The sequence below is a fragment of the Triticum aestivum genome, chromosome 3A (genome assembly GCF_018294505.1).
Source record: "Triticum aestivum cultivar Chinese Spring chromosome 3A, IWGSC CS RefSeq v2.1, whole genome shotgun sequence".
NCBI lineage: Eukaryota > Viridiplantae > Streptophyta > Magnoliopsida > Poales > Poaceae > Triticum > Triticum aestivum.
Window position 1 is genome coordinate 734,237,363 of NC_057800.1, and position 24,860 is coordinate 734,262,222.

Consider the following 24,860-nt stretch of genomic DNA (forward strand, 5'->3'; position numbering starts at 1 on the left):
GAGCTTTATAGATGGTCACATTACCATCCGCGTCTGTCTTCTTCTTAAAGATCCATTTATTTTCTATGGCTCGCCGATCATCGGGCAAGTCAGTCAAAGTCCATACTTCGTTTTCATACATGGATCCTATCTCGGATTTCATGGCTTCCAGCCATTTGTCGGAATCCGGGCCCGCCATCGCTTCTTCATAGTTCGAAGGTTCACCGTTGTCTAACAACATGATTTCCAAGATAGGGTTGCCGTACCACTCTGGTGCGGAACGTGTCCTTGTGGACCTTCGAAGTTCAGTAGGAGCTTGATCAGAAGTATCTTGATCATCATCATTAACTTCCTCTCTAATTGGTGCAAGCACCACAGGAACATTTTCCTGAGTTGCGCCACTTTCCGGTTCAAGAGGTAATATTTCATCAAGTTCTACTTTCCTCCCACTTACTTCTTTCAAGAGAAACTCCTTCTCTAGAAAGGATCCATTCTTGGCAACAAAGATCTTGCCTTCGGATCTGAGGTAGAAGGTATACCCAATAGTTTCTTTAGGGTATCCTATGAAGAGCATTTTTCCGACTTGGGTTCGAGCTTTTCAGGTTGAAGTTCTTGACATAAGCATCGCATCCCCAAACTTTTAGAAACGACAGCTTAGGCTTCTTCCCAAACCATAATTCAAACGGTGTCGTCTCAACGGATTTCGACGGAGCCCTATTTAAAGTGAATGCGGCAGTCTCTAAAGCATAGCCCCAAAATGACAGCGGTAAATCGGTAAGAGACATCATAGATCACACCATATCCAATAGAGTGTGATTACGACGTTTGGACACACCATTACGCTGAGGTGTTCCAGGCGGCGTGAGTTGTGAAACTATTCCACATTTTCTTAAGTGTGTACCAAATTCGTGACTCAAGTATTCTCCTCCACAATCTGATCGCAAAAACTTGATTTTTCTGTCACGTTGATTCTCAACCTCACTCTGAAATTCCTTGAACTTATCACAGGTTTCAGACTTGTGTTTCATTAAGTAGATATACCCATATCTACTCAAGTCATCAGTGAGGGTGAGAACATAACGATATCCACCACGAGCCTCAACACTCATTGGACCGCACACATCAGTATGTATGATTTCCAATAGGTTGGTTGCTCGCTCCATTGTTCTTGAGAATGGAGTCTTGGTCATCTTACCCATGAGGCATGGTTCGCACGTGTCAAATGATTCGTAATCAAGAGACTCTAAAAGTCCATCTGCATGGAGCTTCTTCATGCGTTTGACACCTATGTGACCAAGGCGGCAGTGCCACAAATATGTGAGACTATCATTATCAACCTTACATCTTTTGGTATTCACACTATGAATATGTGTAGCATTACACTCGAGATTCATTAAGAATAAACCATTCACCATAGGAGCATGACCATAAAACATATCTCTAATATAAATGGAACAACCATTATTCTCGGATTTAAATGAGTAGCCATCTCGTATTAAACGAGATCCTGATACAATGTTCATGCTCAAACTTGGCACTAAATAACAATTATTGAGGTTCAAAACTAATCCCGTAGGTAAATGTAGAGGTAGCGTGCCGACGGCGATCATATCGACCTTGGAACCATTCCCGACGCGCATCGTCACCTCGTCCTTCGCCAGTCTCCGTTTATTCCGCAGCTCCTGCTTTGAGTTACAAATGTGAGCAACTGCACCGGTATCAAATACCCAGGAGCTACTACGAGTACTGGTAAGGTACACATCAATTACATGTGTATCACATATACCTTTCGTTTTGCCGGCCTTCTTGTCCGCTAAGTATTTGGGGCAGTTCCGCTTCCAGTGACCACTTCCCTTGCAATAAAAACACTCAGTCTCGGGTTTGGGTCCATTCTTTGGCTTCTTCCCGGCAGCTTGCTTACCGGACGCGGCAACTCCCTTGCCGTCCTTTTTGAAGTTCTTCTTACCCTTGCCTTTCTTGAAATTAGTGGTTTTATTCAACATCAACACTTGATGTTCCTTTTTGACTTCTACCTCTGCTAATTTCAGCATTGCAAATACTTCAGGAATGGTCTTTTCCATCCCCTGCATATTGAAGTTCATCACAAAGCTCTTGTAGCTCGGTGGAAGCAACTGAAGGATTCTGTCAATGACCGCGTCATCCGGGAGATTAACTCCCAGCTGAGTTAAGCGGTTATGTAATCCAGACATAGTGAGTATGTGCTCACTGACAGAACTACTTTCCTCCATCTTAAAGCTGAAGAACTTGTCGGAGACTTCATATCTCTTAACCCAGGCATGAGCTTGGAAAACCATTTTCAGCTCTTCGAACATCTCATATACTCCGTGTTGCTCAAAATGCTTTTGGAGCCCCGGTTCTAAGCTGTAAAGCATGCCGCACTAAACGAGGGAGTAATCATCAGCACATGTCTGCCAAGCGTTCATAACGTCTTGGTTCTGTGGGACGGGTGCGTCACCTAGTGGTGCTTGTAGGACATATTCTTTCTTGGCAGCTATGAGGATGATCCTCAGGTTCCGGACTCAGTTCGTATAATTGCTGCCATCGTCTTTCAGCTTGGTTTTCTCTAGGAACGCGTTGAAGTTGAGGACAACGTGGGCCATTTGATCTACAAGACATATTGTAAAGATTTTAGACTAAGTTCATGATAATTAAGTTCATCTAATCAAATTATATAATGAACTCCCACTTAGATAGACATCCCTCCAGTCATCTAAGTATAACATGATCCGAGTTAACTAGGCCGTGTCCGATCATCACGTGAGACGGACTAGTTAACATCGGTGAACATCTTCATGTTGATCGTATCTTCTATATGACTCATGCTCGACCTTTCGGTCTTCTGTGTTCCGAGGCCATGTCTGTACATGCTAGGCTCGTCAAGTCAACCTAAGTGTTTGCATGTGTAAATCTGTCTTACACCCGTTGTATGTGAACGTTGGAATCTATCACACCCGATCATCACCTGGTGCTTCTCAACAACGAACTGTCGCAACGGTGCACAGTTAGGGGGAACACTTTCTTGAAATTATTATGAGGGATCATCTTATTTACTACCGCCGTTCTAAGTACACAAGATGCAAAAACATGATAAACATCACATGCAATCAAATAATAATAGTGACATGATATGGCCAATATCACATAGCTCCATTGATCTCCATCTTGGGGCTCCATGATCATCTTGTCACCGGCATGACACCATGATCTCCATCATCATGATCTCCATCATCGTGTCTCCATGAAGTTGCTCGCCAACTATTACTTCTACTACTATGGCTAACACATTTAGCAATAAAGTAAAGTAATTTACATGGCGTTTCTCAATGACACGCAGGTCATACAAAAATAAAGACAACTCCTATGGCTCCTGCCGGTTGTCATACTCATCGACATGCAAGTCGTGATTCCTATTACAAGAACACGATCTCATACATCACATATATCTCATTCATCATTCATCACAACTTTGGCCATATCACATCACAAAGCACTTGCTGCAAAAACAAGTTAGACGCCCTCTAATTGTTGTTACAAGTTTTACGTGGCTGCAATAGGGTTCTAGCAAGAACGTTTTCTTACCTACGTAATAGCCACAACGTGATTTGTCAAATTCTATTTACCCTTCATAAGGACCCTTTTCATCGAATCCGCTCCAACTAAAGTGGGAGAGACAGACACCCGCTAGCCACCTTATTCAACTAGTGCATGTCAGTCGGTGGAACCAGTCTCACGTAAGCGTACGTGTAAGGTTGGTCTGGGCTGCTTTATCCCACAATACCGCTGAAGCAAAATAAGACTAGTAGCGGCAAGAAAGTTGACAACATCTACGCCCACAACAAATTGTGTTCTACTCGTGCAAAGAGAACTACGCATAGACCTAGCTCATGATGCCACTGTTGGGGAACGTTGCAGAAAACAAAAAATTTCCTACGGTTTCACCAAGATCCATCTATGAGTTCATCTAGCAACGAGTGATCGGATTGCATCTACATACCTTTGTAGATCATGCGCGGAAGCGTTCAAAGAACGGGGATGAGGAAGTCGTACTCGACGTGATCCAAATCACCGGAGATCCTAGCGCCGAACGGACGGCACCTCCGCGTTCAACACACGTATGGTCAGCGTGACGTATCCTCCTTCTTGATCCAGCAAGGGGGAAGGAGAGGTTGATGAAGATCCAGTAGCACGACGGCGTGGTGGTGGATGCAGGGGTCACTGCAGCAGGGCTTCGTCGTTCTACTACGAGAGGGAGAGGTGTTGCAGGGGAGAGGGAGGCACCAAGACTCAAGGGTGCGGCTGCCCCCTCCCTAGCTCCTCCCTTTATATAGGCCCCCCCTAGGGGGTGCGCCGGCCCTAGGAGATGGGATCTCCTAGGGGGGGCGGCCAAGGGGGGAGTGCCCCCCAAGCCAGGTGGGGCGCCCCCCCACCCTAGGGTTCCCAACCCTAGGCGCATGGGGTGGGCCAAGGGGGGCGCACCAGCCCACTATGGGCTGGTTCCGCTCCAAACTTTGGCCCATGGGGCCCTCCGGGATGGGTGGCCCCACCCGGTGGACCCCCGGGACCCTTTCGGTGGTCCCGGTACAATACCGGTGACCCCCGAAACTCTCCTGATGGCCGAAACTGCACTTCCTATATATAATTCTTCACCCCCGGACCATTCCAGAACTCCTCGTGATGTCCAGGATCTCATCCGGGACTCCAAACAACTTTCGGGTTACTGCATACTCATATCTCTACAACCCTAGCGTCACCGAACCTTAAGTGTGTAGACCCTACGGGTTCGGGAGACATGTAGACATGACCGAGATTGCTCACCGGTCAATAACCAACAGCGGGATCTGGATACCCATGTTGGCTTCCACATGCTCCTCGATGATCTCATCGGATGAACCACGATGTCGAGGATTCAAGCAACCCCGTATACAATTCCCTTTGTCAATCGGTACGTTACTTGCCCGAGATTCGATCGTCGGTATCCCAATACCTCATTCAATCTCGTTACCGGCAAGTCACTTTACTCGTACCGTAATGCATGATCCCGTGACCAGACACTTGGTCACTTTGAGCTCATTGTGATGATGCATTACCGAGTGGGCCCAGAGATACCTCTCTGTCATACGGAGTGACAAATCCCAGTCTTGATCCGTGTCAACCCAACAGACACTTTCGGAGGTACCCATAGTATACCTTTATAGTCACCCAGTTATGTTGTGACGTTTGGTTCACCCAAAGCACTCCTACGGTATCCGGGAGTTACACGATCTCATGGTCTAAGGAAAAGATACTTGACATTGGAAAAACTCTAGCAAACGAACTATATGATCTTGTGCTATGTTTAGGATTGGGTCTTGTCCATCACATCATTCTTCTAATGATGTGATCCCGTTATCAATGATATCCCCATGTCCATAGCCAGGAAACCATGACTATCTGTTGATCAACAAGCTATTCAACTAGAGGCTCACTAGGGACACATTGTGGTCTATGTATTCACACATGTATTACAATTTCCAGATAATACAATTAAAGCATGAATAATAGACAATTATCATGAACAAGGAAATATAATAATCATTTTATTATTGCCTCTAGTGTTGGAAATATGCCCTAGAGGCAATAATAAATTGATTATTATTATATTTCCTTGTTCATGATAATCGTTTATTATCCATGCTAGAATTGTATTGATAGGAAACTCAGATACATGTGTGGATACATAGACAACACCATGTCCCTAGTAAGCCTCTAGTTGACTAGCTCGTTAATCAATAGATGGTTACGGTTTCCTGACCATGGACATTGGATGTCGTTGATAACGGGATCACATCATTAGGAGAATGATGTGATGGACAAGACCCAATCCTAAGCCTAGCACAAGATCATGTAGTTCGTATGCTAAAGCTTTTCTAATGTCAAGTATCATTTCCTTAGACCATGAGATTGTGCAACTCCCGGATACCGTAGGAGTGCTTTGGGTGTGCCAAACGTCACAACGTAACTGGGTGGCTATAAAGGTACACTACGGGTATCTCTGAAAGTGTCTGTTGGGTTGGCACGAATCGAGATTGGGATTTTGTCACTCCGTGTAAACGGAGAGGTATCTCTGGGCCCACTCGGTAGGACATCATCATAATGTGCACAATGTGACCAAGGGGTTGATCACGGGATGATGTGTTACGGAACGAGTAAAGAGACTTGCCGGTAACGAGATTGAACAAGGTATCGGTATACCGACGATCGAATCTCGGGCAAGTACCATACCGCTAGACAAAGGGAATTGTATACGGGATCGATTGAGTCCTTGACATCGTGGTTCATCCGATGAGATCATCGTGGAACATGTGGGAGCCAACATGGGTATCCAGATCCCGCTGTTGGTTATTGACCGGAGAACGTCTCGGTCATGTCTACATGTCTCCCGAACCCGTAGGGTCTACACACTTAAGGTTCGATGACGCTAGGGTTATAAAGGAAGCTTGTATGTGGTTACCGAATGTTGTTCGGAGTCCCGGATGAGATCCCGGACGTCACGAGGAGTTCCGGAATGGTCCGGAGGTAAAGATTTATATATAGGAAGTCCTGTTTCGGCCATCGGGACAAGTTTCGGGGTCATCGGTATTGTACCGGGACCACCGGAAGGGTCCCGGGGGCCCACCGGGTGGGGCCACCTGCCCCGGGGGGCCACATGGGCTGTAGGGGGTGCGCCTTGGCCTACATGGGCCAAGGGCACCAGCCCCTAGAGGCCCATGCGCCAAGATAAAGGAAAAAGGGGAGAGTCCTAAAGGGGGAAGGCACCTCCGAGGTGCCTTGGGGAGGATGGACTCCTCCCCCCTCCTTAGCCGCACCCCTTCCTTGGAGGAGGGGGCAAGGCTGCGCCTCCCCCCTCTCCCCTGCCCCTATATATAGTGGAGGGGAGGGAGGGCATCCATACCTGAGCCCTTGGCGCCTCCCTCCCTCCCGTGACACCTCCTCCTCTCCCGTAGGTGCTTGGCGAAGCCCTGCAGGATTGCCACGCTCCTCCATCACCACCACGCCGTTGTGCTGCTGCTGGATGGAGTCTTCCTCAACCTCTCCCTCTCTCCTTGCTGGATCAAGGCGTGGGAGACATCGTCGAGCTGTACGTGTGTTGAACGCGGAGGTGCCGTCCGTTCGGCACTAGGATCATCGGTGATCTGAATCACGACGAGTACGACTCCATCAACCCCGTTCACTTGAACGCTTCCGCTTAGCGATCTACAAGGGTATGTAGATGCACTCTCCTTTCTACTCGTTGCTGGTCTCTCCATAGATAGATCTTGGTGTTACGTAGGAAATTTTTTGAATTTCTGCTACGTTCCCCAACAGTGGCATCATGAGCTAGGTCTATTGCGTAGATTCTTTGCACGAGTAGAACACAAAGTAGTTGTGGGCGTCGATATTGTTCAATATGCTTGCCGTTACTAGTCTTATCTTGATTCGGCGGCATCGTGGGATGAAGCGGCCCGGACCAACCTTACACGTACGCTTACGTGAGACCGGTTCCACCGACAAACATGCACTAGTTGCATAAGGTGGCTGGCGGGTGTCTGTCTCTCCCACTTTAGTCGGATCGGATTCGATGAAAAGGGTCCTTATGAAGGGTAAATAGCAATTGGCATATCACGTTGTGGTTCATGCGTAGGTAAGAAACGTTCTTGCTAGAAACCCATAGCAGCCACGTAAAACATGCAAACAACAATTAGAGGACGTCTAACTTGTTTTTGCAGGGTATGCTATGTGATGTGATATGGCCAAAAGGATGTGATGAATGATATGTGATGTATGAGATTGATCATGTTCTTGTAATAGGAATCACGACTTGCATGTCGATGAGTATGACAACCGGCAGGAGCCATAGGAGTTGTCTTTATTTATTTGTGACCTGCGTGTCAACTTAAACGTCATGTAATTACTTTACTTTATTGCTAACCGTTAGCCATAGTAGTAGAAGTAATAGTTGGCGAGGCAACTTCATGAAGACACGATGATGGAGATCATGATGATGGAGATCATGGTGTCATGCCGGTGACGATGATGATCATGGAGCCCCGAAGATGGAGATCAAAAGGAGCAAAGTGATGATGGCCATATCATGTCACTATTTGATTGCATGTGATGTTTATCATGTTTATACATCTTATTTGCTTAGAACGACGGTAGTAAATAAGATGATCCCTTACAACAATTTCAAGAAGTGTTCTCCCCTAACTGTGCACCGTTGCGACAGTTCGCTGTTTCAAAACATCACGTGATGATCGGGTGTTTTATTCAGACGTTCAAATACAACGGGTGTTGACGAGCCTAGCATGTACAGACATGGCCTCGGAACACACGCGAAACACTTAGGGTTAACTTGACGAGCCTAGCATGTACAGACATGGCCTCGGAACACGGAGACCGAAAGGTCGAGCATGAGTCGTATAGAAGATACGATCAACATGAAGATGTTCACCGATGATGACTAGTCCGTCTCACGTGATGATCGGACACGGCCTAGTTTGACTCGGATCATGTAATCACTTAGATGACTAGAGGGATGTCTATCTGAGTGGGAGTTCATAAGATGAACTTAATTATCCTGAACATAGTCAAAAGGATTTTGCAAATTATGTCGTAGCTCACGCTATAGTTCTACTGTTTAGATATGTTCCTAGAGAAAAATTAGTTGAAAGTTGATAGTAGCAATTATGCGGACTAGGTCCGTAAACTGAGGATTGTCCTCATTGCTTCATAGAAGGCTTATGTCCTTAATGCACCGCTCAGTGTGCTGAACCTCGAACGTTGTCTGTGGTTGTTGCGAACATCTGACATACACGTTTTGATAACTACGTGATAGTTCAGTTAAACGGTTTAGAGTTGAGGCACCAAAGACGTTTTTGAAACATCGCGAAACATATGAGATGTTTTGAGGGCTGAAATTGGGATTTCAGGCTCGTGCCCATGTCAAGAGGTATAAGACCTCCGATGACTTTCTTAACCTGCAAACTAAGGAGAAAAGCTCAATTGTTGAGCTTGTGCTCAGATTGTCTGAGTACAACAATCATTTGAATCGAGTGGGAGTTGATCTTCCAGATAAGACAGTGATGGTTCTCCAAAGTCATTGCCACCAAGCTGTTAGAGCTTCGTGATGAACTATAACATATCAGGGATAGATATGATGATCCTTGAGGTATTCGCGATGTTTGACACCGCGAAAGTAGAAATCAAGAAGGAGCATCAATTGTTGATGGTTGGTGAAACCACTAGTTTCAAGAAGGGCAAGGGCAAGAAGGGATACTTCATGAAACGGCAAATCAGCTGCTGCTCTAGTGAAGAAACCCAAGGTAAAACCCAAACCCGAGACTAAGTGCTTCTGTAATAAGGGGAACAACCACTAGAGCAGAATTACCCTAGATACTTGGTAGATAAGAAGGCTGGCAAGGTCGATAGAAGTATATTGGATATACATTGTGTTAATGTGTACTTTGCTAGTACTCCTAGTAGCACCAGGGTATTAGATACCGGTTCGGTTGCTAAGTGTTAGTAACTCGAAACAAAAGGCTACGGAATAAACGGAGACTAGCTAAAGGTGAGCTGACGATATGTGTTGGAAGTTTTTCCAAGCTTGATATGATCAAGCATCGCACGCTCCCTCTACCAAAGAGATTGGTGTTAAACCTAAATAATTGTTATTTGGTGTTTGCGTTGAGCATAGACATGATTGGATTATGTCTATCGCAATACGGTTATTCATTTAAGGAGAATAATGGTTACTCTGTTTATTTGAATAATACCTTCAATGGTCTTACACCTAAAATGAATGGTTTATTAAATCTCGATCGTAGTGATACACATGTTCATGCCAAAAGATAGTAATGATAGTACCACCTACTTGTGGCACTGCCACGTAAGTCATATGGTATAAAACGCATGAAGAAGCTCCATATTGATGGATCTTTGGGCTCACTCGTTTTTGAAAAGTTTGAGACATGCGAACCATGTCTATTGGTGTATATGCATGAAGAAACTCCATGCAAATGGACCGTTTTGACTCACTTGATTTTGAATCACTTGGGACATGCAAATCATACCACATGGGCAAGATGACTGAAAAGCCTCGTTTTCAGTAAGATGGAACAAGATAGCAACTTGTTGGAAGTAACACATTTTGATGTGTGCAGTCCAATGAGTGCTGAGGCATGCAGTGAATATCGTTATGTTCTTACTTCACAGATGATTCGAGTAGATGTTGAGTATATTTACTTGATGAATCACGAGTCTGAATTATTGAAAGGTTCAAGTAATTTCAGTGTGAAGTTGAAAGATCGTCGTGACAAGAGGATAAAAGATCTATGATATGATCATAGAGATGAATATCTGAATCACGAGTTTGGCACAGAATTAAGACATTGTGGAAATTGTTTCACAACTGATACAGCCTGGAACACCATAGTGTGGTGGTGTGTCCGAACATCATAACTGCACCCTATTGGATATGATGCATACCATGATGTCTCTTATCGAACTGCCACGATAGTTTGTGGGTTAGGCATTAAAGACAACCACATTCACTTTAAATAGGGCACCACGTAATTCCGATGAGATGACACCGTATGAATTATGGTTTAGAGAAACCTAAGTTGTCGTTTCTTAAAGGTTTGGGGCTGCGACGCTTATGTGAAAAAGTTTCAGGATTAAGCTCGAACCCAAAGCGGATAAATGCATCTTCATAGGACACCCAAAACAGTTGGGTATACCTCCTGTCTCAGATTCGAAAGCAATAAGGGATTGTTTCTAGAATCGGGTCCTTTCTCGAGGAAAAGTTTCTCTCGAAAGAATTGAGTGGGAGGATGGTGGAGACTTGATGAGGTTATTGAACCGTCACTTCAACAAGTGTGTAGCAGGGCACAGGAAGTTGTTCCTGTGGCACCTACACCAATTGAAGTGGAAGCTTATGATAGTGATCATGAAGTTTCGGATCAAGTCACTACCAAACCTCGTGGGATGACAAGGATGTGTACTACTTCAGAGTGGTACGTAATCCTGTCTTGGAAGTCATGTTGCTGGACAACAATGAACCTACGAGCTATGGAGAAGCGATGGTGGGCCCGGATTCCGATAAATGGCTCAAGGCCATAAAACCCGAGAGAGGATCCATGTATGAAAACAAAGTGTAGACTTTGGAAGAACTACTTGATGGTCGTAAGGCTGTTAGGTACATATGGATTTTGAAAGGAAGACAGACAATGATGGTAAGTGTCACCATTGAGAAAGCTCGACTTGTCGTTGAGATGTTTTTCGACAAGTTCAAGGAGTTGACTACGATGAGACTTTCTCACTCATAGCGATGCTAAGAGTCTGTTGGAATTATATTAGCAATTACTGCATTATTTATGAAATCTTGCAGATAGGATGTCAAAACATTGTTTCCTCGACGATTTTTGAGGAAAGGTTGTATGTGATACAACCGGAAGGTTTTGTCTATCCTGAAATATGCTAATAAGTATGCAAAGCTCCAGCAATCCTTCTGAGGACTGGAGTGAGCATCTCGGAGTTGGAATGTATGCTTTGATGATGATCAAAGATTTTGGGTGTATACAAAGTTTATGAGAAACTTGCATTTCCAAAGAAGTGAGTGGGAGCACTATAGAATTTCTGATGAATACATGTTGATCAGAAATGATGTAGAATTTCTGGAAAGCATATAGGGTTATTTGGAAAGTGTTTTCAATGGAAAACCTGGATTAAGCTACTTGAACATTGAGCATCAAGATCTATAAGGATAGATCAAAACGCTTAATAGTACTTTCAAATGAGCACATGCCTTGACGTGATCTTGAAGGTGTTCAAGATGGATCAGTCAAAGGAGTTCTTGCCTGAGTTGTAAGGTATGAAGTTAAGACTTAAAGCTCAACCATGGCAGAATAGAGAGAAAGGAACGAAGGTCGTCCCCTATGCTTAAGACATAGGCTCTACAGTATGCTGTGCTGTGTACCGCACCTGAAGTATGCTTTACCATGAGTCAATCAAGGGGTACAAGAGTGATCCAAGAATGGATCACAGGTCAGCGGTCAAAGTTTTCCTTAGTAACTAGTGGACTAAGGAATTTTCTCAATTATGGAGGTGGTAAAAGAGTTCGTCGTAAAGGGTTACGTCGATGCAAGCTTAACACCTATCCGGATAGCTCTGAGTAGAAATACCGGATACGTATAATGGAGCAACAATTTAGAATAGCTCCAAGTAGAACAGTTATTTGGAATAGCTCCAAATAGAACGTGGTAGCTGCATCTAGGAGATGACATAGAGATTTGTAAAGCACACACGGATCTGAAAGCTTCAGACCCGTTGACTATAACCTCTCTCACAAGCATAACATGATCAAACCCAGAACTCATCGAGTATTAATCACATGGTAAATGTGAACTAGATTATTGACTCTAGTAAACTCTTTGGGTGTTAGTCACATGGGGATGTGACCTTGAGTGTTAATCACATATCGATGTGAACTAGATTATTGACTCTAGTGCAAGTGGGAGACTGTTGGAAATATGCCCTAGAGGCAATAATAAATTGATTATTATTATATTTCCTTGTTCATGATAATCGTTTATTATCCATGCTAGAATTGTATTGATAGGAAACTCAGATACATGTGTGGATACATAGACAACACCATGTCCCTAGTAAGCCTCTAGTTGACTAGCTCGTTAATCAATAGATGGTTACGGTTTCCTGACCATGGACATTGGATGTCGTTGATAACGGGATCACATCATTAGGAGAATGATGTGATGGACAAGACCCAATCCTAAGCCTAGCACAAGATCATGTAGTTCGTATGCTAAAGCTTTTCTAATGTCAAGTATCATTTCCTTAGACCATGAGATTGTGCAACTCCCGGATACCGTAGGAGTGCTTTGGGTGTGCCAAACGTCACAACGTAACTGGGTGGCTATAAAGGTACACTACGGGTATCTCTGAAAGTGTCTGTTGGGTTGGCACGAATCGAGATTGGGATTTTGTCACTCCGTGTAAACGGAGAGGTATCTCTGGGCCCACTCGGTAGGACATCATCATAATGTGCACAATGTGACCAAGGGGTTGATCACGGGATGATGTGTTACGGAACGAGTAAAGAGACTTGCCGGTAACGAGATTGAACAAGGTATCGGTATACCGACGATCGAATCTCGGGCAAGTACCATGCCGCTAGACAAAAGGAATTGTATACGGGATCGATTGAGTCCTTGACATCGTGGTTCATCCGATGAGATCATCGTGGAACATGTGGGAGCCAACATGGGTATCCAGATCCCGCTGTTGGTTATTGACCGGAGAACGTCTCGGTCATGTCTACATGTCTCCCGAACCCGTAGGGTCTACACACTTAAGGATCGATGACGCTAGGGTTATAAAGGAAGCTTGTATGTGGTTACCGAATGTTGTTCGGAGTCCTGGATGAGATCCCGGACGTCACGAGGAGTTCCGGAATGGTCCGGAGGTAAAGATTTATATATAGGAAGTCCTGTTTCGGCCATCGGGACAAGTTTCGGGGTCATCGGTATTGTACCGGGACCACCGGAAGGGTCCCGGGGGCCCACCGGGTGGGGCCACCTGCCCCGGGGGGCCACATGGGCTGTAGGGGGTGCGCCTTGGCCTACATGGGCCAAGGGCACCAGCCCCTAGAGGCCCATGCGCCAAGATAAAGGAAAAAGGGGAGAGTCCTAAAGGGGGAAGGCACCTCCGAGGTGCCTTGGGGAGGATGGACTCCTCCCCCCTCCTTAGCCGCACCCCTTCCTTGGAGGAGGGGGCAAGGCTGCGCCTCCCCCCTCTCCCCTGCCCCTATATATAGTGGAGGGGAGGGAGGGCATCCATACCTGAGCCCTTGGCGCCTCCCTCCCTCCCGTGACACCTCCTCCTCTCCCGTAGGTGCTTGGCGAAGCCCTGCAGGATTACCACGCTCCTCCATCACCACCACGCCGTTGTGCTGCTGCTGGATGGAGTCTTCCTCAACCTCTCCCTCTCTCCTTGCTGGATCAAGGCGTGGGAGACATTGTCGAGCTGTAAGTGTGTTGAACGCGGAGGTGCCGTCCGTTCGGCACTAGGATCATCGGTGATCTGAATCACGACGAGTACGACTCCATCAACCCCGTTCACTTGAACGCTTCCGCTTAGCGATCTACAAGGGTATGTAGATGCACTCTCCTTTCTACTCGTTGCTGGTCTCTCCATAGATAGATCTTGGTGTTACGTAGGAATTTTTTTTTTGAATTTCTGCTACGTTCCCCAACATCTAGGGCATATTTCCAACAAAGTAGACAACTCAAACATTACCTTTTTGGTTTTCATTATGAGTCCACATATACTCCATAAGATCACTGAGCAGCTACGCGTGCACCTGATGATCTTCAAGTTTCTGATGCATCTGCAGAAAGTTCATGAGCTGATTTGTATCTTTATCGTATGTAGACTTGTTCTCCAATCGCTTCAAAATCATTCGTTTGGGCAACCCTAGCACCCTCGTCATCAACAATCATATTGTGCAAAATGCCGCAACATGTCATCAGCTGCCACAAAGTTTTCGATTTTTCACATCATTGCAGCCCACAAACATTTTCCCAACGGTGCTTCCTGCATTGTTGCAAAGTGGCTTTATTTGTTGCCTTGGCGTTCGGATATGGTCTTCATAAACATCGCCCGCTACAGATAGATATCACAGTACCCCATGTTATAGTCATGGCCGTTGAAAGTGTAGTTGCACCGCTGCGATTCCCTATTATAAAGTCTCCTGAACGCGAGAGATCATTGAAGCACATTAATGTCCTTGTCAGACATTCCAAAGAAAGCATGCTAAATTCATAGGTCATGTGATGCTACTACTTCGAGTATGATGGTGGCCTCTTTGGTGTGACCTTGTTACATTCCGTGCAAAACCTTGGGGCAGTTCATCCATTGCCAATGCATGCGATCAAAATGAACCAAGCATACCTAGAAAACCTCCTGTGTCATCAACAACCAACAACTTTTGTGTGTGTAGTATAGTTGGTTCTCTCAGATACTATGCTCCAAATACCTGCACTATGATGCGAGCAAACCTCACGGTGGCCTTGAGGCACTGTCCGCCATCCAAACCATCTCACCAACGGTATCGACGACAGTACCAAGTGAAAGCATCCTCAGAGTAGCCGTCCATTTCTGCTTAGCAGAGAATGAAAGTTGGGCGCAACAACCCCTAGTGAGCTTGAAGGTGTTATCGTGTTCCTCCATTCCCTACACAACATGCAAAAACAATGTTTGTGCATACGGAAACGGTGACAAAACCATGGATCATCGTGGAAAGTTGGGTCCGAAGCAAAGTGGTCCTTGTACAACTGTCATGCTCCTGAGACCCTATCCTGGTTAATAACTCTTCTCCCTTTGATCGAGCCCTTGAAGTTGAGAATATGCTCCACATCCCAGTCCATTTCCAGTTGTATGCTCATGAGCATGATCATTCCGACTTCTTCATCTAAATCTGATGGATTGAAGAACTCATTTTGAATCATTTTAGCAAGCTTCATGGGTCCATACTCCTTGTTCGATGAACCATCAGAATCCATTGTTTTGCCTTAGAAAAAATCACGAAAAACCTAGTCTGGCAATGTGTCAAACACATAGAGGGCAAGGTGCAGTCTGAGAGTTGTTGGACGTACCGCAGTGGTATCCGGGCCGGCAATGATGTCCGCGGTGGCGAACACGGATGGGAGGAGTGTTGTGCCGGTGCTGGTGGCGCCGAGGTTCAAATTGGCAGTGGACCGCAAGGGTGGCGGTGGAGCTAGGAGACTGCTGATGCGGAGGAGGGAGAAGAGAGGAGAGCAACAACTATAATCGTGTGGATCGGGGCATGGGGATTTGGTGCACTTTGTGGTGCAGTTGCGTTGTCAGGTTGGACGTGGCGGACGCGCCCGATCGCGCCCGGGATTCCCCATATCCGCCCAAGGTTTGGGCTGGATATGACGGCTGATGGTCAGCCCGGGCGTTTGAGGCCGGTTTGAGGCGCCCGTCTGAATAGTTTTTTTACTGGTCAGTGACTAGGCCAACCGCCTGGTCATTTCAGAGGTGTTTGAGGCGCCCAGGTGTAGATGCTCTTAGCCCTGGCCTCTAGATAGCACACAACCATTTATTAAATATGGTTCAAGTATCAAGCTTTAGTACGTAAATATCAAACAAAAAAAAGTAAAAACAACAACTAAGCCTCTATAAGTGTTTGAATATGCCCCCTATCATAAGCTGCTTAGAATGCATGATTAACAATAGTAATAAAAACACATGTTGGCATAACCTTTCACACAGTTGTACAAGCAAATCCGTAACCCTAGAGGAAATAATTGCAGGTGTGTTTTTCGGCTCACGAGACGAAGGATTTACTCCAAGTTCAAGCCCTTGAGGCGAGGTAATTTGCATGTCTGATCTGTTTTGATGGTGGTTGTCTCATATGAGAGAGGCGCATGTTAGCTATCGACTCGAGAACTTATATAGGTGTACGCCTAGGTCTAACCTAAGTTGGTTATACCTGGCAATGATGATGGTTTTATGTCATTACCTTGTTGAAGGCATTGCTCGTATATTCTTGGGCTGGTTCTTTAGGATGAAAAATCTAGATTTTGGCCCGGATGGTTGGATCCGGCGACGGCGGTGCTTAAGCGTCACTCCCTTCGTGGATGTGTTGCTGTTGAAGGATCTCGTCGTCCGTGTGGTGTCATGAGATAATTGATGCGAACATGGTCATTGTTGTAGTTTGTTGCTTCGCTGATTTGATCGCTTTTTTCCTCGCATGGGTATAGCTTTGGTCTTGTATGGGGCCCCTCCCAATGCTCCACCTTGTACAGGTGCTAAGCCTTCCACATATGCAAAAAATCTGATGTGGTAAGTTATTTAAGAAGAGAGAGATGAGTGTAGTGACCCCAGGAAAAAACAATGCTAAGCGCGTGAACATAGGCAAAACATTTAAATGAAAGAAACCCACCAATACATGAAGAGCTTTAGTTGCTAAATCATTAAATGAAGCAAGCTTAGCTACCATAAGCTAAGTACCTATGCATTGGGGAGTATAGTTGCTAAGCTATTTAATGTGCTTAGCACGTCATCTAAATACCGATGCATTGGCAGCAACCTGACTTTGCTATTTATTGGCATGTTTTTGGTGTCTGTGTTGGTGTTGGATGTGTGCATCCTAATTATGCAGAAGCCGGGTGTGTACTCATCGTGTTTATGTAAAAAAATTGCTTACGGTAACAAGCCGAAGGGCCCGTTATCAAATAAAACAAGTAGAAGTACTTGATACATAAACAAATCATCAAACACACAGCTGTTCTGAATTAAAAATGTGAAACATATAGCACAACTTTATATGGAACACAGATTTAAGTTATATGGTGGCATCCAACCATCAACGGAGTGCATGGTCGATGCTCCACTCACAGGTGGTGAATAGCTAGCAAACTGCAGCTCATAGTTTTTACACATCGAGACATGGATAATATTGTCACATGCCCACACAATATTTTGCTGACGATGACCATACAACACAAAGCAACAAAAGAACAGCCATGTGTTCCACAATATACTATATCTCCGAAAGAAGAGTAATCATAGATTGACGGGGTTTATAGAAGGCCTCCAAGGGCACTGCCCTCGGAGCAGTTAGGCCAAAGCCGTCTGTCATGTCCACAAGCTCCTCCCCCACTCTTTCCCATTCAAAACATTGGATCATAGTTCCCAGAGCAAGGCCTACCATCTGCATACCCAAATTCTCTGCTGGGCATCGTCGCCTGCCCATACCAAATGGCATAGCCATATTACCTTCACACTTTTCACCCTCAAACCTATGAAAATAATGTACAAATCAGTAAGGTCTATGCTACTCAGATAAGCATTTCCAGGCAACCAAATAAACAGTGAATGCATGGTTTCATACTCAGTACCTTTATGGAATAAAGTTTGTTGGTTTATCCCATATCTTGGGATCCCTGTGTATTGCAGATGTGTTGACAAGAAGCATTGTCCCCTTGGGAATATAAAATCCACCGACGATGCAGTCAATAGAAGATTCATGAGGAACAAGAAGTGGTGTTGGTGGATGCAGACGAAGCGTCTGCATGATTATGCAACGAAGGTATTGTAACTTTAGGAGATCGGCTGCCTCGATTAGGCGTATTGGTTTCCCTATGTAGGAATCAATCTCATCACGAACTTTGACCATCACCTTAGGGTTATTCAGCATGAGGGACATTGCCCACTCAACTGTATCTGCAGAAGTAGATGATCCAGCTTCGAGGGCGCTCTTCAATGACAAAAGAATGACATGGCATAGGTAAAATATTATACAAACTCGAGAAAAAAAAGTACTATTCCAATGATGAAATTTTTTATAAACATAATTTTTATAGAGGTTCAATGACAAGCACAAAATCTAGTAAAATAAACATGGCTACGCCATACATTGGATTAACTAGGGAGAAAGGAAATCCACCATAAGGTTTGCTATTTCTGTTGAGAGAACATGAATGTGACTAATAAATTCGGGTTGCGATATTTATATACAAAACCCATGCCACAAGTCCATTGTTTGCTATGAAGATAATTGTTTCTGATACTGATAAGGCTGTGACCAATGTCCCCTTGATAATTAAGCTTCATTGCTTGATCGAAGGTACCCAACCCTCCGCTATATGGTTTAGAGCACCAGCCACATGAAAACCATGCCCCAGATGCGCGCATTGTAACAGGGGAAAACAACTATTGGAATGTGACTTACAATGAGATGTGTGGATCCACAAGATAGGCAACGAGCTAGGAAAAGAACAACAACATATAGAAAAGGGGAGTGGGAGTAAGAAGATGCAAATGGAAAGTGAGCCCCACATGCATTGGTATAGCATATGTAGATCCAACAACAAAACATACCTTCATCATTGGAAATGTTTTTATGCGGCACAGTATCTAGAAAAAAATCTAAGATTTTAGATCATCTTTTAGCAAAAAGTGGCTCTCTGGATTTTACTATTTATGCACACAAGCAAAATATGCCTAGTTTTTGATACTGGAGCCGGCTACCAAATTGTGAGGTTATTACACCACTCCAATCAGTGGCAGGAATATTCCAAACAAGTTGGTGTCAATTATGTACGTTTCTAGGTTTACAGGGATTCTGCAAGAAACACCTCGTTTTGTGGGTAAACTGGTGGTCGAATACCTTTTTACTGGTTTCAATTTAGATAGCGGTTTGTAATAAAACCTGCCTATGCTTAGACTTTCTTCCATATAATATGACTGTAACTTCTACTTGAACCCGTGAGGTTTTGTGCACTATCACCTACGGGGAATTTTACAGTTACACATGGAACATGTACTAATAACAATTGAAACTAAGTTCTGATCTCACATAACGGGCATTGTAATTGCATCCTTCACTGTTAAATACCTACTACTTGCCATGTCTAGTACTAGACACCTAAGGGGGACTTGATCCAGACCTTAAGGCCATAATTAAATTATATGGATCCCTTTGCAGTACCCTCGTCCAAATATGCCACTGAAATATTTCTCAAATTATAAGTGAATACTCACGATGCACAAAGCTCGGATAAGCTGGTCTGGGCAATCCTCTGGGTCCTTGTGTTGTAGGGCCAACAGTGCCCCAATCATCGTCCTCCCTGTTGTCGTGCCCTCCTCCATCTTATTTCTCTCATCCTGGATAAGTCCCTGCACGAACTTTGTTCTACTCTCTCGTAGCCGCCACAACCGTCTCCCGAACCCGCCGATGTCCAGCCATCGCACCAGTGTTAGTATGTAGTCCCACACCGTCGATGCACCAATTAGTGTCATCGTCTCCTCCATCATCGTCCGAAACCACTGGACCTCTTCTGTCACCTCCAATATCTCCTCGCCATCGCTACACAAAACTCCATTCAGTTACAAAATCAAGTCGCTTTATATAAAATTACTGTAACCAAATGTAGTGTGTAGTTACTGTCCATAATTTTTAAGTATTTTGATAGTAAACATGAAAACAACATGGGCACATTTACCTAAATACTTTATTACTGTCTAGACAACAACATGAACATAACAGGAGTGGTGATTCAAAATCATCTTATTTGGAGCTAAATTTGTACCATGCTGAATTGTTTTTGTGTTCCTACTGCAAATGGTTTGATTAATTAGTCTAGTTTCTAAGGCAAAAAGAACCATAGTGTTTGGACCCTCGATGGTGAAGTTACGAACATTAGTATATAGACTCCTTAATGTTATTCGTCACCCAGGGTGCAGAATAGAACCCAACATAAATTTTTGTCACTGAGATCCTGTGCTCTGGAACTCGGCGTCGAATAAAGCACTCGGTATCGACACTTTTTCAGTAGCGATCTATCTTTTTTTAAATAAAAGTGATCTATCTTTTTTCTTAGTGCATCTCACCAGGATCAACGTGAGGACTACAAAACTAGATTTCGTTTAGTAAATATAAGATGGTACACTAGAAAAGATTGTATAACCGTTTTTACGAACAATTTCTGTTGAGATTTTATAGTAGTGAGCAGTGCATCACATTATTTTGTATGCTATGCATGGTTCGGAGATAGTGGAGTATATGCATCCATGACGGTGTGCGGACGGCCTTTCTATGCCTACGGTTGCCATCGGCATATATGATGGTGTGCCGACGGCTTTTCTTTGCCGATGGTTTTTCTAGGCCGTCGGCATATATCCATCTATGCCAACGGCCCTGATAAAAATCTGTCGACATAAAATTATCCGCCGGCATAGCCAGTTATTCTGGTAGTGATGTAAATTGAGTGATCTTACGTACGTCCCATAGGATGTCCTCGCGCAAATCATGCTCGTCATTACGTTCATGAGCATCTCGAAGAGCCGTGACTTGAGCTCAACCCGCGCGCGACCACCGGCAGCCGAGCGGTAGAGGCGCCGCGCCATGGACCGCGCCATCCGTGTGTGGACGTCGGCGTACTGCTGCACCCGGTGCGCCGATAGGAGCTCAGTGGCGCCGATGCGGCGGATGTGGCGCCAGTAGTCCCCGTAGCTGGCGGTGCCCATGGTGCTCCAGTCGTAGGAGAGGATCTTGCCCGTCGGCAGCTGCGGCCGGTTGGCAAACACGATGTCGTGCACGCCGAGACACTCCTCGGCGGCTTGGGCGGAGGACACGACGACGACGTTCTTGGTGCCGAACCGCAGGCGGAAGACGGCGCCATAGCGGGTGGCGAGGCGTGTGAGGCGGCGATGGAGGGGGCCCTTGAAGAGGTAGAGGTGGCCGATGATGGGGAGAGCGGGAGGCCCTGGCGGCTGCGGCTGGCTTTGGTTAGTCCTGCGCCTTAGGGCTTGTACTACCAGTGTGAATAGGAGGAGCAGGAGAGTGATGACGAAAACGAAGAAGGTGTTCATTGTGTCACTGATGCACTTAGACAACCCAGGGAAGTTTAAGTGCCACTGATCTTCCACATATAGTGTCTAATTTGTGTGCATCGGCAGGTAGGATGCGGCCTGGCATTTATACCCAGAAATCACAGATAATTTAATCGGGAAACAAAGATGGTCGGCTGTAGTGTAGCGCTAGCTAATAGTGTCGCAGATAATTTAATCACTCATATTTCGGGACTCCAGGCAATCATCAAGCTACGAGACAAATCAACATCAATAATTCAACCAACGGATAGTCCCTCCGACCCATATTAATTTGACGTCGCTTTAGTATGGAGGGAGTATAATTTTTTAAACATTTAGATAGCAAACCTGAAAACAACACATTTGCCTCAGAACATTTTCGTGTTTATACTGCGAATGGGTTTTTTTTTTGCGGGAATACTGCAAATGGTTTGAATAGGTAGAGAACCGGTTATTAAAAAACAAATGCAAGTTTTTTTAACACAGTACAGAAAAAAACGCTCATATATACGCGCATACACTCATCCTTATGAATGCACAGATAGCCTACCCCTATGAGCACCTCAGAAAGACTGAGCCGGCATATCATCTTGAAATTTACGAAGTCACGTAGGCACCTCGTCGTCGCGGGAACGTCCCCTCCCACTGAATGCGCATCGCCGAAAATCCTGAAATAAATCAAGAAATAAATGTGAGCACCAGGATTTGAACCATGGTGGGCTTGAGATACCACAGTCTCTCTAACCATCCAACCACATGTGTGTGTGCGCGCGCGCAGGGCAGGTAGGATGTGGCGTGCTATATTATACCAACAAATCACATCTTGATCCATGACGAGTGTAGACGTTTTTTAGGAAAACTTTCGATTTATTCATAAACTGTCAAGGTAGTACAAAAAACACCAGAAGTAAAAAAATACATCCAGACTCATAGACCACCTAGAGACGACTACATGCACTGAAGCGGGCCAAAGGCGCGCCGCCGTCATTGCCCCTACCTCATCGGAGACGGGCAAACCATGTTGTAGTAGACAATCAGAAAATCGTCGTGCTAAGACACCATACGACTAGCGTACCAGAACAACAATTGCCGCCAATGAAGAGAAATGTAGATCAAAAGGATCCGACATGTAGACACACGAAGGAAGACCGGATTCATGTGGATCCACCGAAGACAAGCACCGACCGAATCCTATGAGATCCCCCGGAGACAAACCTCCACGCGCCCTCGGACGATGTTAGCAACACCACCGGAATGGGGGCTAGGCGGGGAGGACCTTATTCCATCTACAGAGAGCCGCCTCCACCTCACATCTCTAAATGGGACACAAACTCTAATAAAACTAAAAATACATCAGAAACGGAGTCTCCCGACGGCAAGGGCTGAGATGCACCGCGCCTCCTGACGTGGGTTCGACTGTTCAACTGTCATATGATCCAATCTGACAACTGTAGAAGCTGAGTGCTCCAGAAAAATCAACATTATTGATGATAATTTATCCATAGGATAATGTACTGAATTAAAATACACCTTGATCCATGACGACCCTAGAAGCTGAGGGCTCCATGCATCTTGCTCAGGATAAATGCAAATTAAGCAGTACATGTCAATAAATAAATAAATACAAGCAACCTGCCCTTTTGTTTTTCCTGTTTCTTAGGGGAGAACCTGCCCTTCCGTTAATGGGAGGGACACGTCGCCCCTCTATGGCAAACGTTGCACCGTGGGACATCACAATCTAAAAACAAAACCTAGAAACTGCTATCACGCTGGTGTAAAAATAACTTTCTTTGTCAGGACCCTCCTAAATTGCAGTTGTCTTGATTTGTCTTTTTTTTTTGTGAGGGATCTTGATTTGTCTTGATTAAACAACCGGCTTTCCTCTGATGCCTTGAAAATACGGCATCATTTTATTGCATATTCTCAATGACAAATGCCCTCATATGCCCCTCCACAGGCTTGGATTCCATTGTAAATATTAGATAACACACTTAAATCATGTTTAGCACTTAAGAACTGTAAATTCTTCCACTATATCATATTTCTGTCAGTTTTTGTTAATTTTCATGCCAAAGTCAGATGGTTAGGTTCGTTCAGTGGATGAGCCATTTCCATCAATTACGAGATGTCTATGGTGACTTCACAATCTCAAGATGTGATGCCGGCTCAGTATTTCGGAGGTACTCATGCAGGTAAGGCATGCGTGCTTGCATTCATAGGGGCGAGTATTTGTGCATGTATGTGGCATATGCGATTTTAGCATGTTCAAAAAAGAAGAAGTTGAAAGCAAATCGGAGTCCATCCAGAGGAGTTTTGGATCCCACAAATGACGCTTGAAGCTTTTTTCAAAGATTTGGCGATCTTAATTGCTTCAAGTTTTTTTTGCGAGGGTAAAGGGAGTTTTATTGCAAAGTCATAGAGTTATTGTCGAGAGGCCACAAGTCCTCGATACAAGGTGGCACAGAACGAAGCCAGACACCGGTGGCTCACTCCGTTCGGCTGTAGTTAGCCAAACGATCGACAACTCTATTCTGAGAACGACTAAGTTTCTGAGGAACAAACTCCCTAATACCAGCTAAATGTTTAATCTCCAAGACTAACTGACCATAAGCTGACCGCCGCAGGGCATCCGTTGACAGGCAAGATAATGCTTCCGAGGAATCCGATTGCAACATCACCGGGGAGTCTGAGTGTTAGATGGCCAGGGCCATACCTTGCATCATCGCGTGTAGTTCTGCCTCAAGTGGCTCATTGCAATGGAAAATATATCTATATGCCGCAAATAAGATCACACCCTCACTATTCCTTAGAACCATCCCGGCCGCCGCGGAGTCATCCTCTGGGTGGAACGAACCATCAACGGACAGGGCCACCGTACCCTGCGCCGGTGCCGGCCAGGGCAACAGGGGCACAACAGCCTTTTGGCGCAACGCCACATGGGGCACTGAAGGCATTTTCCCTTTGATAATATCCTTCGTTGGAAACTTGCCCGCTAGGTTAATAGATTTATAGTAACTATCCAAAAACTCAACCAATGCAGGCACGTGTGGAACTTCCTTGCCATGATAGAGGACATTACATATCTGCCAAATACGCCAAATGAGCATAATAACCATATCTCCAACCATCTCTGAATAGGAGTTAAAGAATGAGCATTAGCCATTCCTTCCCATTACCAATGAAAATTGCAAAAGAACAAAGAAAACCAGTAAAAAGCGGAAAAATGAAAAATAAAGAAAACCAATGCAAATGAAAGGAAACAGTGAAACCCGAGAAAGAAACAAAGAGAAACGAGAAAGTAACGAAGAAGTAAAGCAAAAAACAAGTAAAACTGAGAAAGAAAGAAAGAAGTAAAAAACCGTGGAAAACGGAGAAAAAATAGAAAAAAATAATGGAAAACAAAGAAAACTGAGAGAGAAAATAAT

At 44.8% G+C, this 24,860-nt stretch overlaps 1 protein-coding gene across 2 annotated transcripts; it reads right to left on the reverse strand.

Annotated features, from left to right (window-relative positions):
• Positions 1-17,354: 17,354 nt before the first annotated feature.
• On the reverse strand, positions 17,355-21,492 carry LOC123063594 (isoflavone 3'-hydroxylase). Of its 2 annotated transcripts, XM_044487439.1 has the most exons (5): positions 20,846-21,492; positions 19,606-19,930; positions 18,242-18,319; positions 17,961-18,130; positions 17,355-17,861 (listed from the first exon to the last, which is right to left on the reverse strand). In XM_044487439.1, the coding sequence occupies exons 1-4, from the start codon at positions 21,433-21,435 to the stop codon at positions 17,963-17,965; spliced, it is 1,161 nt and encodes a 386-aa protein (XP_044343374.1). In that variant the 5' UTR covers positions 21,436-21,492; the 3' UTR covers positions 17,355-17,861; positions 17,961-17,962. The 2 variants fall into 2 exon arrangements, with proteins under 2 accessions (XP_044343374.1, XP_044343372.1); XM_044487437.1 differs by having other exon boundaries at positions 17,961-18,319.
• Between the last annotated feature and the right edge of the window lie 3,368 nt (positions 21,493-24,860).

Excerpts from the sequence above, each read along its gene's own strand:
- LOC123063594 (XM_044487437.1), bottom strand. The coding sequence starts at position 21,435 with ATGAACACCTTCTTCGTTTTCGTCATCACTCTCCTGCTCCTCCTATTC. Across the intron at positions 19,931-20,845 it reads GCGAGGACATCCTATGGGAC|CGATGGCGAGGAGATATTGG; the intron begins GTACGTAAGATC and ends AGTTTTGTGTAG. Across the intron at positions 18,320-19,605 it reads TTATCCGAGCTTTGTGCATC|AGCGCCCTCGAAGCTGGATC; the intron begins GTGAGTATTCAC and ends TTGTCATTGAAG.